Below are 15440 nucleotides of genomic sequence, written 5' to 3' on the forward strand. Positions count from 1 at the left end.
GACAGAGAGAGAGAGAGTGAGTGTGTGTGTGACAGAGAGAGAGAGAGTGAGTGTGTGTGTGACAGAGAGAGAGAGAGTGAGTGAGTGTGTGTGTGACAGAGAGAGAGTGAGTGAGTGTGTGTGTGACAGAGAGAGAGAGAGTGAGTGAGTGTGTGTGTGACAGAGAGAGAGAGAGTGAGTGTGTGTGTGACAGAGAGAGAGAGAGTGAGTGTGTGTGTGACAGAGAGAGAGAGAGTGAGTGTGTGTGTGACAGAGAGAGAGAGAGTGAGTGTGTGTGTGACAGAGAGAGAGAGAGTGAGTGTGTGTGTGTGACAGAGAGAGAGAGAGTGAGTGAGTGTGTGTGTGACAGAGAGAGAGAGAGTGAGTGTGTGTGTGTGACAGAGAGAGAGAGAGTGAGTGTGTGTGTGACAGAGAGAGAGAGAGTGAGTGTGTGTGTGACAGAGAGAGAGAGAGTGAGTGAGTGTGTGTGTGACAGAGAGAGAGAGAGTGAGTGAGTGTGTGTGTGACAGAGAGAGAGAGAGTGAGTGTGTGTGTGTGACAGAGAGAGAGAGAGTGAGTGTGTGTGTGACAGAGAGAGAGAGAGTGAGTGTGTGTGTGACAGAGAGAGAGAGAGTGAGTGAGTGTGTGTGTGACAGAGAGAGAGAGAGTGAGTGAGTGTGTGTGTGACAGAGAGAGAGAGAGTGAGTGTGTGTGTGTGACAGAGAGAGAGAGAGTGAGTGTGTGTGTGACAGAGAGAGAGAGAGTGAGTGAGTGTGAGAGAGACACACACTGACAGCAGCTTAGGTAAATTGTGATCACCTCTGTCTTGTTCATTGGACAGAACTGCTATGAATACAAATTCCGCTGTAATCGTCACTCCACAGGGGCAGGGCCTCAGCTTGTGCAGTTAGTCAGAATATTAATGTCGGGGAATTACTGGGAACTAATTTTATTCCTGATAGAATAAAACTATTATCATGTTCACTTCACAGCTGAGGTATAAAAACTGAAGACATGGCTTTTAAAAATGAGTTTTGCCAACATTTCTATGACTAAGTGCACGGCTACACAGAACACAGCCTGATGGAAATATATTACCTTTGTAACCAAGGCTCTAGAGTGCGACCAAATTTTTCAGTGGTGCGACTAAAAAAATATATTTGGTCGAACTGTTCGGGTAACAAAAAAAAAATCTCTGCAACTCTCCGTGTGGTCAACAACAGACACACATTATGCCCCTATCGTGGACTAAACCAATCAGAGATAGTCAGGGGCGGGACCTCTCTGATTGGCCGTGGTCTAGTTGAAAGTGCAGGTGGAAGAGAGAGGTGAGTAGCTTGAATAAAGCGATATCAATTCATTAACGGATTCCACACAAAGACCTAAACACAGAGCGGACCCGACGCATCAGAATCAGCTTCGTCTTTCTCGGCTTTCCCACCCGACGGCCCGTAGACGGACACGCTGTCGGAGCTCAGCGATCCTGATGCGTCCGGTCCGCGCTGTGTTTACGTCTTTTTGCGCTGATTCTGAGCTGCAGGTTTTGTCTCTCCAACCAAAATTCGCCGAGCCAGCAGCAAAAGAAGCAGCAAACTGCGCTTCACATTTGATCAATGTCGTCATGAATTTTTGTTGTTTACAGCGCTGTCTTTTTCTTTTTTCACTTAAATGACCTCGGACAAGAAAGCCTAATTTCTGCGGTTCAATACTGAAGAAATTTAAACTTCTTAAAATTATGCAAAATTGCAGAATATTGCGGAATATTTTTAAGGTTATCTGCTATAAGAAGCCAGACCAGGAAAATCTTCTTGTTTTTCTGTGTTTTATTCTCAGTTACTTTCACACAAAGGCATCTGCTGTGATGCTGCTGCAATGCTGATAAATGATCAGATTTATAATATATCTGACTATCTCAGGCTAAATTGAATCGAATCAGGACTTTGAGAACCGGTACAAGCGAGTACGCCTAAATTTTTAAAGTTAGGTGTACCGGTGCGCCCATGTCAAAAAGTTAGTCTAGAGCCCTGGTAACACTAGCAAACATTTGATTTCCAGACAGATTACTACTGAGCTGCTCTGGCACGCCATGCAAATTGCCACAGAAATTTGGAGGCTTTTTATTATATTTGCACAGGCAAAGCTTTTGTCCTCTTAGAAATAGGATCAAGGTCACATATTTAAACACATTACTTTAAAAAAAAGACATTTATTGGTGTTTCTATTATTCCTTTTTCAAATGTCTGACCTCAGAGGAGTGCGTACTAAAAGACTGTAGCCTCAATACAAGACATTTCTGAGTCATGGCTCCAGAATATTCCAGTAAAATCACCGTGCTAATACAGTAATAGGGGAGATCCAAAGTCTGCAAGGACCGAACCACAATTCTAACAAAAATTGAGCCAAGTACAGCGATGTCTGGCATCCTCTCCTCTAAATCTGTCAGTTTAACTCAAGTGCTGAGAGTTGAGAAAAATTTGAAGAATCTAGTACATATAGAGAAATAAGAAAAGTATGAATGTCAAGCACATAACATAACATAGCGAAGATTCTCTCATTCACAAAAACAAGCCCAGGTCTTTAAAACAGTTTACTCTATATTACACTGTTGTGTATAAAAGCTGAAGTAAAGCCTGCCTCCGTCTATTTTAAACAGTAAAGCCTTTTATAAACATATCATAAAAGGTGCCTGCATCCCAAGGCTTTGTTTCCTTAAAACAAAGAAGAACTTACTTACACACCCGTGCTGCTGATTGGCTGAGGAAGAATATAGTCATGGTAAACCAGTCACATGACCAATTTAAGATGACATATTAACAAGATGCTATATCAGCCCAAGGACCCTGATCCTCAATTGCTGTGTTGAAAGTGGCGACTTCAAACCTTATACCAGTCTTTAAATTGTGTTGATAGGCCACGTGATAAAAAGAATACTCAATGTTTTTTTCCTGATTACATAGTGATGTTTACTGTGGGAAGAAATTATAAAAACAGCGTCTTTGAAGGAAAGCACTCTCCGCTAGCGACCAAAATCAAAACCAAAAAAACCCTTTCCTGACCTGGGTGCACCAGGTCGACCAATCTTAAAATTACTGGGAACATGGCATTTGGTGGTTTAGGAAGAGGGGGAAGTTTTAGGAGTGATGGCGGCGAGTGAGCAGAAGAGGAAGAGAGGGGGAGCGAGTTTTGAGACGTGAGAGATTTGTGACGTTTAGTATGTTTGCAGTGTGTAGTTACTGTGTAGTTTAGTGGAAAGTTTTGTGTTGTGTGTCAGAACAATGAGGCGACTGATGAATATCACAGTTGCTGCCAAAAAGCCACCAAAGTCAGATTACAGTGTAAACGGTGTCTGCAGGTGGAAAACAGGAGTGATACACCTCCTGCTGTCAGGCCTGCAGGTACCACGCTTGTGATGAGGTCCACTATTTCATAGTAGACAGAAATTATTTTTTGGAGTGGCACAAATCATTTTGTGTGGCATCTTATTTGATGTAGAACAGCTGATTGTTCTGTAAATAGTTTTAAATGGTTATATAAAAAAATTCTTGGGTGCATTTTTAGGTAAATAGCTGCATTTAACTTTGTTGTTTGCAACACTTGTGTTTAGGTTTTCAAAATGTAGAATTTATATTTGCAGAAACATTTTTAAAGAGGCAACTGGAAAAGCATGCGTCTGTTTAGCCTGTTGCTAGCATCACATGACGTTTGATAAGCAAAACAAAATGGGGAGACAAACTGCTGTTATAAAATACTTTTGGCAACTTGATGACATTTAAATATTACAGAGTCATCACCACACTCTCTACTCTTTAAGGATCTGAGAAATGCCTGAGATTACACACGTAGAACAGACTCAAACATATCCAGTTATGTAACACTTCCTTGAAAGTTAAACTTAATGTTGCTCAGCACTGCACACGATAAACCTACAGACACACCAGACTGTAACATTTACATATTGTCTGGCTTTTTATAATTTGGTCAGATAAACATCCCCTGTGTTTCTAAATTGTGAATCTTGTGAGGCTGTTCGATATTTTTGAAAGGAACCAATAATAACGCCTATCCCTAGCTGTTTCACATTTTGGTCAGAAGTGAACAACTGTGGTGAAACATTTTCTCAGTTAAAACACAAAAACATAGAAGAGAAGAGAATTTGATCTCAAAATAACTCACTTCTTTGCTGTGTTTTGCAGTGATGCATTTATCTCTCCCTATCTCGCTCAAAGAAAAAAAAATACTATTGCTAAATTTCACTCTTTAAATTTTAGATAAACATCCATCCATCTTCTTCCGCTTATCCAGGGCTGGGTCGTGGGGCAGAGAACCTCCCTCTCCCTAGCCATCTCCTCCAGCTTGTATGGGGGAACACCAAGGCGTTCCCAGGCCAGCAGAGAGATATAATCTCTCCAGCGTGTCCTGGGTCTGCCCCAGGGCCTCCTCCCAGCCCACATGCCCGGAACACCTCACCCAGGAGGCGCCCAGGATCCGCGATCTCGTTCTTTCAGTCACTGCCCACAGCTCGTGACCATAGGTGAGGGACGTAGATCAACTGGTAAATTGAGAACCTGGCTTTTACACTCAGCTCTCTTCACCACAACAGGCCAGTACAGCACCGATCCGTCTGTCGATCTCCCGCTCCCTTCTCCCGTCACTTGCGAACAAGACCCTGAGATACTTAAACTCCTCCACTCGGGACAGGAACTGGTCCCTGAGCCACAGTGGGCACTCCACCTTTTTCTGGCTGAGGACCATGGCCTCAGATTCGGAGGTGCTGATTCTCATTCCCACTGCTTCACACTCGGCTGCAAACCGTTTCAAAATGGTTTTTTAGGGCTTTTATATTAACATTTTGAGACATTTTAACAATGATAACAAATGACGACTGATGTGTGCCTAAAAACATTGTTGGCTCTGAGAAGGAAGACTGTAAAGCAGCAGTTCTTACTTTTGTGCCGATGGTAATGCCATAGGGCAGCAGTTCTCAGACTTTTCACATTGAGTACCACCTGACTGACATTAAAGTACAGTAGTATAGGCCTGAATGTTATTTATCCTAACATAAACAGGATGAGTGATTATAATAACAACTGTACTGTATTAAAACATTCACAGCAGGTGGGATATCCGGTCTTTAAGTGATGACGTATGAACCCTGCTTCCGGGTTAAAAACTACTCTGTGTTTTTAACATGTTTTAATGTTTTTTATCTTGTTCTGTTTGATCTAAACAAGCCCCTAAAAACAGTCAGTGATCACTGTCAGCCCATCTCGGTTTTTATTACAACTGTTCATTTTAAAAATCAGTTTTTAAAACCTTAGGATGTAACTACAGCCCAGCCCCAGCAGCAGTATATGAATGACTAACCTTGTATTGTGGATGGATTATCTCAGTTGTTCTCCTGGCTGAAGTTTGGTCTGTGTACAGCATCCTGCCATGCGATTGCATTTGTCTCTAACCATCAGGAACCCTCACGTTAACTTTTATCGAGTGGAAAAAAGTTAGTGTTCATCCTCCAGCTTCACTGTGCTAATGTGTTTATATTATGCTAACCATAGCTGTGTCGTAGGGGTGCAACAATACTCGTATCGATATTGAACCGTTCGATACAGTGCTTTCGGTTCGGTATGCATGTTTATCGAACAATACAACATTTTTAATTTCCTTCTGACGATGCTGTCTGTGTTGAGCGCTCAGTGGATCTGCGCTCAACAGTGCAGCCTAGGCAGAGTAGTCGAACGCAGATTCACTGAGCGCAGGGCAAGCTAGCGAGACAGGAGCTAAGCTCGTTGCAACATGGCAAATTGAACCTCCCCCACCCTCATTCAGATCTGGCGTTTGGAACTATTTTGGTTTTCATGTGACGTATGACCCTGAAGGTAAGCGCGTCATGGACTAAAGTAAAACAGTATGTCGGATGTGCCACGCAATGCTCAATTACATGGGTGGGAACTAGTGTGTTAGCGCAGTTAGCTCGTTCACGTGTTGACGCCGTCCAGCCCTACGCACTGGGAGATCCGCGGTAGCTCGTTAACGTCATTTCAGATTAACGCTGACAGCACTAATAACTTTTCACCTAATAACTTTGTGATGAACTTATTCAGCTACTAAACCACTTCCTGTTTTTAGAGAACAGTTAGATGTAGAGAAGAGACACCGCAGCTCTTTCCAAGAACATATAGTTTTAGAAAAGGGGAAGAACCTGTTGATTCTGAGTGACGTTGTTATTTTTACACACATACACGTATAAAAATAAAAGTACGCAGGCAGCAGTTCGCAGGGTGTGTTTGCTGCTGCCCACGCGTGTAAAAACGACTGCAGTTCTCTGTGTTTTCTAACTCAGGTGTCTTAGCTGAAGAATTACAGGGTGATTTAAAGAAATCCCCTGTCAATGCTCAAAAACACAGGCACTTATTTCTATAGTACATGTTTTAATCAATGGGCAGTTATGCTCGTACCACACATCTAATGTTATTGTAAAGTATGACAAAGTTGTGGTTCGAACTCATTTTACATGGTGGGCCACCTACAGCCAACTTTAATCCTAAGTGGGCCAGATCAGGGAAACTCCTCTTCCTGTCAGTGTACGGAAGTTTAACTGCACTTTTAATCCAGGAGATATTATAATGTCCAAAAATACAAAAAGAAGTGCAGCTGCAACAGTCTGTCATTTTTCTACATTGTCAACACGATTCATGGCCTTAAATTGGAAGAAATAAATGTATCAAATTTAAATCGTTGCTTAGTGCTGGGCCATATCATACCGTTCACGGTAATACCGGTATAATGTTGGGCAACGATAAGAAAATGAAATATGGCGATAGAATATGGGTAAAACGCGCATGCGCAGTGGCTTTGTTTTCACATGGCGGAAAAAGAATGGCGGCGGCAGCGACGGAGAACGAGAAGGGCGAAAGCGGATCGTTGAATGAAACGGATGAACCAGAACTGGTTTGTAAAAATGCTGCAGCTTCACTGGTGTGGAACTGGTTTAGCTTTCGTCCGTCAGTCAGATACACAACAACAACAACAGATGGCATCAGCTCGAGGGTCGTCAGGTGCTGCGCGGACCAACTGTGTGGGGTGATGGAGCACCTCTTCAACCTGAGCCTGAGGTTGGGAAGAGTCCCACAGCTCTGGAAAACCTCCTGTGTTGTACCAGTGCCAAAGACTTCACGCCCCAAGGACCTCAACAGCTACAGGCCGGTGGCTCTGACATCCCACCTGATGAAGACCCTGGAGCGGTTGGTCCTGGCTCAGCTTCGGCGCCTAATAAGCTCATCACTGGACCCACTTCAGTTTGCCTACCAGCCTGGCATTGGAGCGGATGATGCCGTCATTCACCTCCTACATCGTTCCCTCGCTCACCTGGAGACCGCTGGAAGCACTGTGAGAATCATGTTCTTTGATTTCTCCAGTGCCTTCAACACTATTCTTCCCTTGGTTCTGAAGGACAAGCTGGAGAACTCTGGAGTGGACCATCACCTCACTACCTGGATTTTGGACTACCTCACCGACCGACCACAGTATGTGAGGACTCAGGGCTGTGTGTCGGACAGGGTCGTCTGCAGTACGGGGGCCCCACAGGGAACGGTTCTGGCTCCGTTCCTCTTCACCATCTACACTGCAGACTTCTCCCACAATTCCACCCAGTGCTTCCTGCAGAAGTTCTCTGATGACTCTGCAATAGTCGGCCTCATCACTGATGGGGACGACAAGGAGTACAGAGGACTGACTCAAGACTTTGTGGACTGGTGCCAGCTGAACTACCTCCAGATCAACGCCAGTAAAACCAAGGAGCTGGTGGTAGACTTCCGCAGGCACAAGCATTCTCCACTGCAACCACTGAACATCCAGGGTATGGACATTGAGGCTGTGGACAGCTACAGGTACCTTGGTGTTCATCTGAACAACAGACTGGACTGGACTCATAACTCAGACGCCCTCTACAGGAAAGGGCAGAGCAGGCTGTACCTGCTGCGGAGACTCAGGTCGTTTGGGGTGGAGGGCCCACTCCTGAAGACCTTTTATGACTCTGTGGTGGCTTCTGCTATCTTTTATGGCGTGGTCTGCTGGGGCGGCAGCATCTCTGCTGGGGACAGGAAGAGACTGAACAGGGTGATCCGAAGGGCCAGCTCTGTTCTAGGATGCCCTCTGGACCCAGTGGAGGTGGTGAGTGACAGGAGAACGGCGGCTAAGCTGTCATCCCTGATGGACAACGTCTCCCACCCCATGCAGCAGACTGTGACAGCACTGAGCAGCTCCTTCAGTGGGAGACTGCGGCACCCACGGTGTGGGACGGAGAGATTTCGCAGGTCTTTCCTCCCCACTGCTGTCAGACTCCACAACAAAGACTTTAACTGAACAAACACACACATCCACACATGTGCAATAACACTAAGTGCAATAATCTTTTCTGGCATCGTTGTATTTTTACTCAGTTGTATATAGCATTCGTATTCTATTTTTATCTTATTGTATATTTTTATTCTATTTTATTCTACTGTATATAGTATATTATTTTATTCTATTCTGTACAGCTGTGTACTGTATTTATTCTTATTGTATTCTAATTTTTGCGTCATAACTTTTGCACTGTCCACTTCCTGCTGTGACAAAACAAATTTCCCACGTGTGGGACTAATAAAGGTTATCTTATCTTATCTTAACAAAGCACTATTTTTGGTAGAGCATGCTAGCGGCCGTTGTTATTACAGTGTTGTTTGGAAAATACGGCGCACTTAAAATCATCCTTTGAATTTTCTGAAACTCGACAGAGCCCCTTATAATCCCGTGTGCCTTATGTATGAACTCTGGTTGTGTTTACTGACCTCGAAACGATTTTATGTGCACGGCGCTCAAAAATCTGTCAGATGTTTCAGTACGACCCGCATTGTACATTGTGAACCTGCAATGGAGCATTACGGCTATCGTAGGCGGAGCCTGGCGGAGTGATACGTACTGCACCTCAACATGATATTACCGTATTGTGTGTGTGTAACCTCTTTTTAAGTTTTGTGGACATTATACATGGTTATGCTGAGGATATGTCGGCCAGTTTCCACTGGAAATGCCTTTTGGTTAAACTGTCAGCGAGGAATTTGCACTGTTACATTTTTATATAACTTTAATGCAGATAAAAAACAGCTGCTTGTTTAAGTGAAAATACATTATTAGTGCAAAAAAACCCATCAAAGTTGTGGAGTTGTAAAGTGCTATACGCTATATTTTTTATTTTTATTGTGTACTTGCTCATTTAACTGTTTATTCATTACTTAATTACTACAGTGTAGTATGAATTGCCATGAGAGAGGTCTTTACCTGCAGGAAAAGCTGTAAAACTTGTGAAAAAACAGTTAAAAGTCCCAAATTTATGACCTCCTTAACCTTTGGCCAGATTAGCATCTTTGCCTGGATGATTCAGGGCCCTAAACCTGACATCCCTGGTCTATAATCTTTGCGCTGTCTTATAGTTCCTGGCTAAAGAGTATTGAGGGCCAATTACTTTAATCAGCCACGTAATTCAGACATTTTTGACTGTGGTTGCTGGCATGGTTTTTACAGTAAAGCAGCCTGTTGTTCTTCTGATATTACTGTCTCTTTTGACATAAGGCGGGAGTGTACAGTCTTGCACTGTGCAGGTAAACAGTCAGCTGTGCAAGGATGGCACTGCTTCAAATAATGTCAGTTGCCTTTGTGGTAACATGCGTTTGAAATGCTTTGCAGCGTGCACTGTTTTGATTCTTCACACACCTGAGTACAGACTGGTGTTCACAAACACGTCTTGGTTGGCTGCTGCTTCTAAACATATCGTGGGTTGTCAGTCTTGCATGCTGCTCAGTAACATTCAATATTGATTATTTACTGCTATTTGTGTTTATGTTGGTTGTAGCTGTGGTTTCCCTACTGTGATGTTTTCCTTGTGCTTGTTTTAGTTTTTTTCCCAGCAGGTGATCAAACGCATTTTTAGTGTCTTTTCTCTCCGTCTCTCTTCTCCTCTGTCTTTCTGTTCCTCTCCTGTTGTTGAGCCTCTTCCCAACTTCTCTTTTCCTCGTCTTTCACCTTTCTATCCCTAGTCCTGTCAGTTTAGAATCTAATAACTTAAAAGTAGTGCTGTCAAAATTAACGCAGATTACGCCGTCATTACGATTAACACGATACAAAAAATATAACGCCAACACATCTGGAGTGCAGAATGACTCAAAATCCCTGAAATGTTTCTGTCAACGCATTTCGGGCAGTTTGTCTCGGCAGAAGGAATTTTATTTTTACAGAAGCACTTCCAGCTTAAAATATCACATTGAAGCGAAGCTTATGTTAGTCAGGGATGCTGCTAGCACTTTGGCTAACGTGTCACCCAGCTTGCTCACGGAGCATCGGGGGCTCGGTAAGTCGACCTCGGACATATTGATTGATGCCAAGTGGATTGCAACAAACTGCAGACCTGTTAATGTCGTTGGGAACAGGCGCTTTACAAGCTTTGGTTCCTCGTCTCAAGGACTTGAAGTGCCTCTCCAAGAGTGACACAGAGAGAGGATAAATGTTGGGCTGTGACAGACAATCCTGATTGCTACAGTCCAGAGAGGACAGGCAAAATAAACCCCAAAAACATATTTCACTTGTTGCTGCTGCTTTTTACAAATGTCATTTCTCATAGACCAACACCCAGTTTTTAGATGCCAGCTTGAATTTTGTTTACGTTCCAACCTCTGCTTCAGAGGCAGCCACATGTGACCTCGCAGCCACATCTGGTGCTGCAAGACTCCAGAGCAAATATCTGTGCTTCCTTTTATTGTTGTGTTGTATGTTTTGTCTTCATGCTGACGTTTGATCCTTCAAATATATGAGCAACTGTTTTATAGAAATTTACTTCTGGTAATAAATAAATGCATCAGCCATTTCCTTATATTATGGGTGCAATAAAAACTCAGGTGGAGCCTAAAAGTTCATTTAAATCATGTTTAAGTTTCAACGTTTGGTTTGTTTTTTTAATACACACATACATCAAAAAGTGCTCACACAAATATGACAAAGAGACTTTTCGGTTCCAGAAACAGAAAGGACTCAGAGTTTTTTTCTTCTTCTCTCTATTAATTTTACTCTTTTCCCTCCTACTAGCCGTGAAGCAGTTGCCTGACAGAAAGTTACATTTTTACCTTTACATCAGAGAGGTTTAACGCATCAGTGTTACAATAAAACTGTAACACTGCTGGTTGCCCACGTTGTGACATGCATGCGTGTTGATTGCGTCTTTAACACATACCTGGGGAAGGCATCGAAGCAGTAAGTCTTGCGTGTGTCAGGGAAGGCCACCCGCAAGCCCGACATTAGTGGTGAGTGCAGGATGACGGCAGCACATTCATAGCGAGCAGCCAGATCGATGGTGGGCACCGTGCCGATGCTCTGACCATACAAGATGATATTCTCAGGAGTTACACCATACCTTTACAAAGACACACAGAAAAGCCACATTCATTTATACTGTGATGTTACTCAGCATACACAAGGCTTCACACATGAAACACTACATAAACTACTACAGGCTCATTTAAACCATCTGTGACGCCATTTAAGCAGCAAGTGCTTAAATTAGAAGTTTAAAACTAAAAGGCAGTCTGAAGGGGTCACATTCGTGCTGACCCTGGCTGCAAATATGGGTTTTTGCTAAAAATAAATTAAATAAATAAGATGAAGGTTTTTCTGTCCATATTTTACTCTGGTTCTCTTGTTGCTGGCTAAAGTGAGACAGGAAAATCCAGCTGTCAGCTGTAATGTTAGTTTGTAGAGCACTTAATGAACGAGGACTGTTTGGCGGAGAATCACTTTGAGTCAGGCGATGTCTTCTTTTTGTGTTCCCTTTTTTTGAACAGTATATAACACAATATAATATATAATATATATATTTTCATCCTAATCAGCAAAATATTTAGATTCTTATATTATTGTCATTGGAGTTTAGACTATGTTTGTACATTTAACATTCAGCAGCTTTCTAAATTGAATAGTTTATTTTACAATACAGAAAAACAAAGACTTTACCACAGTCAAAATTATTAGACCTGATAGACCCAGGTGCCAATAGTCATCTACTAATCATAAGGTTGGCCTTTCGATCCCTGGGTGCTCCCTGGGTGTCCATGCCAAATATCCTTGTTTAATGATATTAGAGTGAATATTGGATAGAAAGCCCTTAAACATAGAAAAAAGTGTTTTTGTGAAAGAGTGAGTCTCTCAAGCTGGACCTTCAGTTCACCCCACAGATTTTGAAAGAGATTCACGATTCCTTCCACTTTGATTGGATTCCTGGTTCCAGATATACTTGAAGAATGTTTCTTTGGGATGCACGCCACTCCCTTCTTTCTCCAAAAAAGCGTCTCAATGTCCAAAGAGCTCTAGTTTCATCAAATAAAAGGATGCAGTTCCAGTATTCATAATGTTTGTCCACGTTGTCCTCCGTCTTGATGGTGTCTCGCCTGCAAAAGTGGTGTTTTTCTTGGTCTACGACCTCGCTTTCCATTTGTGTTCAGTGTTCTAGTGGTTGTCCTCTTTGAGACTAGAATTCCCAACTTGGCCAAGTCCTTCACTTCTGTTTTGGAAGACAATTCTTGCTAGTTTGTTCCCAGTGTCTTTGGAATCTTTTGCTTCCTGCCTCTGCCAGGCCTGTTCTGTTTGAATTTCTTGATTCCCACTCCATTTCATAACACTATTGTAACTTTGTATATTCATCTCCTGCTTTGTTAGTACCAACAATTCTTTTTCTCAAGCATAAACTCATTTCTTGTGTTGTTGGAGCTGCACTGCTTTTATCATCTAGTATAAATCTAGATGACAATGAATGTGATCTTTATGTTATCACCCTACTGGTGTATTAAAATAATGACACTATTATGAGATTCATAATAAACTGAACGTTGCTCCTAAATACGTTTGTATTGCAGGTCTGTTTTTTGTCGTGGGTGAAACACTCAAGCATGTATTAAAGGAAGCATCGAAGCAAAGAATTTGTGTGGAGCATTTTTTTTATTATCGAATTAATTGATGAATTGTTGCAGCCCTACATTTAATTACTGAGAAATTCTTTCAGTAACAGTATGACAGTGGATCAACCATTAGACATGTGACCTGGAAACTGGCATAGCGTTTCCCAGCTTCTCTTCTAAAGTACTGCAGTCCTGACAGAAAACAGTTAGTCTGTCAAGCAGAGGAGATTCTGGATGGCATGTCCTCTTGCCTTCACTCACAATCTGGAAAGGAAGCTTAAAACAAACCCTCCCATTCCCTGACAGTGCTGGGAAACAAACTATACCACAGCAAACACACAAAGGTTTTTTTTGTTGTTGTTGTTTTTTTTTTTTTTTTTAAACCATTCTGTTTCCAAATCCAGCTTTACAAAGGATTTGGAGTAGAGGTGCTGTGTTGGACGTCCCCTATGAAGAGATGTCATTGCAACAGCTCTTCAGATAACAGCTTGGGTGTGACTAATCTTTTGGCCTAGACAAGTACTTCCTCTGATAAGCAGCTACTGAACTGCGCGGTCATCCTGACAGCTGATTATGACCTGACACATGGATGGGCAAAGTCCCCGCTGGGTGCCATCTGACTCACAACTCCCTGGACTTTGGAGCACCAGACAGAACATTGTAAGGAAAAGAGACTCATCGTTGAGAATGAATGCAACTGTATATCATGGCTACTAAACGATGAAGAACAAAAAGAAGAAGACCAAGCAGATGGACATCATCAAATGACTTTCATGAGCCCTCAGCAGACAAAAGGCATAAATGTGTTTGTTTTTTTTAAAATGGCCAAAAATTACAGATATGTTTTAAGACACCCAGTGGAACATCTTGAAAACAGAGCAATTTACTGAAATGACCTGTTTTTCAGGGATAAATATCGGGAGTCAGTCAACACTGTGAAAAACAGTGGTTTAAGAATAAGATCTCTCAACAACATGGTGATTTATGGTATGCCGTGAACAATGTGGAAAAGAACGCTTAAGAGCCATAATATCTGGCAGATATAATGCAGAACCAGCTTCAGCAAAGGTGATGTGGTATCTTCAACACTGTGATCGATGCAATTATGTGCAGGAACTTCGACGGCTGCCGTGGAGTCCAGTTCAACAATGACCAAGATTGAGTCATGAGTGTGTACGTCATAGGAAACTTGCACATTTTGTCAACAAAATACATGTTTTAAGGCAACATTTATCACTATAGGGACAATGCCTTTTACATCCTCCACTTCCATGACGGTGAAGGACCAACATGGCAATTGTAAAGAAAGTGACACAGTGGAAGCTGTGGCATTACGAATTCTGAATTTAAAAAAGACCTAGTTCAATTCTGCAGTTAGTTTAAGAGAACAAATGGAAAAAACTGACAGAGTTAAGCTGAAAAATACAAGAAACTGCATCATATTGAAGATATTAACAAAGAAATTGGAGAAACAGAGGGGCGCATTATCAGTGACTACCATTAACCAGTGCTCCCCCTTGACGGCAGAGCAGGCTGGTTACGAGCCGGGAACGAGCTCGCAAAGAGCACGCGCATCTTTGCAGTCTGAGCGGTGCAGGGCTGTAAGGGAAAAGGAGAGATGCAGACTGATGCAACAAAAATAGGGCTGGGTATCGTCACTGATTTCTAGAATCGATTCAATTCCAATTCACAAGGTCCCGAATCGATTCGATCCACGATTTAATTCGATTCGATTCGATTTAAATCTGGGAAATTTTGACAGTCAGAAATATTATAATTCAGATCAGAACATTTACATATTTTTGTATCAATCAAAAGGAAGCTGACACACGCAAGACTTTATCACAGGTGTAAGCGTCACAGCAGATGCCTTTGTGTCAAAGTAGCTGAAGATAAAACACAGAAAAACATGAAGGTGATTTTCCTGGCCTGGGATTTTATAAAAATATTCTGCAGTACATCAAAAATGAAAGAAAACCATTAATTAATGAACATTACCTCTGAAGTTACAGCGGTTTTATTACAGACACAGCATTTTGCATTTTGAATAATTTTAAAAAGTTTTAATTTGTTCAGTATTGAACGGCAGAAATGAGGTTTTCTTTTCGGAAGAATGTAAAAGGGAAAAAAACAGCGGCCGACAGCCTGTAAACAGCGGTAGACTTGTGCGTAACAAGCAAGCGAATAATGAAGAAAGCGAAACTGTTCGAGAGAGAGAGGGGGGGGGGAGGGAGAGAGAGAGAGAGCTGCGCATCGCAATGGAAGCAAAACAGTAAAAGAATTCATGACGATGTTTATGTGAAGCGTTTGGATCTTCTTTTGCTGCTGGTTCGGTCAATATTGTTTGGAGAGAGATCAAACTAACAGCTTTAGAATCGGCTCATAAAGGGCGTGAACACAAAGCGCGGACCCTCCGACAGATCAGAATCAGCGAGCTGTCGGCTTTCAGCCCCGACCGTGAGAAAGGCGACATCTAACTGATTC

General features: G+C 42.4%; 1 protein-coding gene across 2 annotated transcripts in view; it reads right to left on the bottom strand.

Moving 5' to 3' along the window:
• The window catches only part of abhd17c (abhydrolase domain containing 17C, depalmitoylase), a 37144-nt gene that overhangs the window by 6716 nt on the left and 14988 nt on the right, over positions 1 to 15440 (bottom strand). For both annotated transcript variants that reach the window (XM_082531229.1, XM_082531228.1), the window contains one exon: positions 11240 to 11419. In XM_082531229.1, coding sequence (XP_082387355.1) covers positions 11240 to 11419 — 180 coding nt within the window. The remainder of the gene's footprint in view (positions 1 to 11239; positions 11420 to 15440) is intronic.

This window comes from Aulonocara stuartgranti, assembly GCF_965226115.1.
Source record: "Aulonocara stuartgranti genome assembly, chromosome: 1".
In the NCBI taxonomy this organism is placed as follows: domain Eukaryota; kingdom Metazoa; phylum Chordata; class Actinopteri; order Cichliformes; family Cichlidae; genus Aulonocara; species Aulonocara stuartgranti.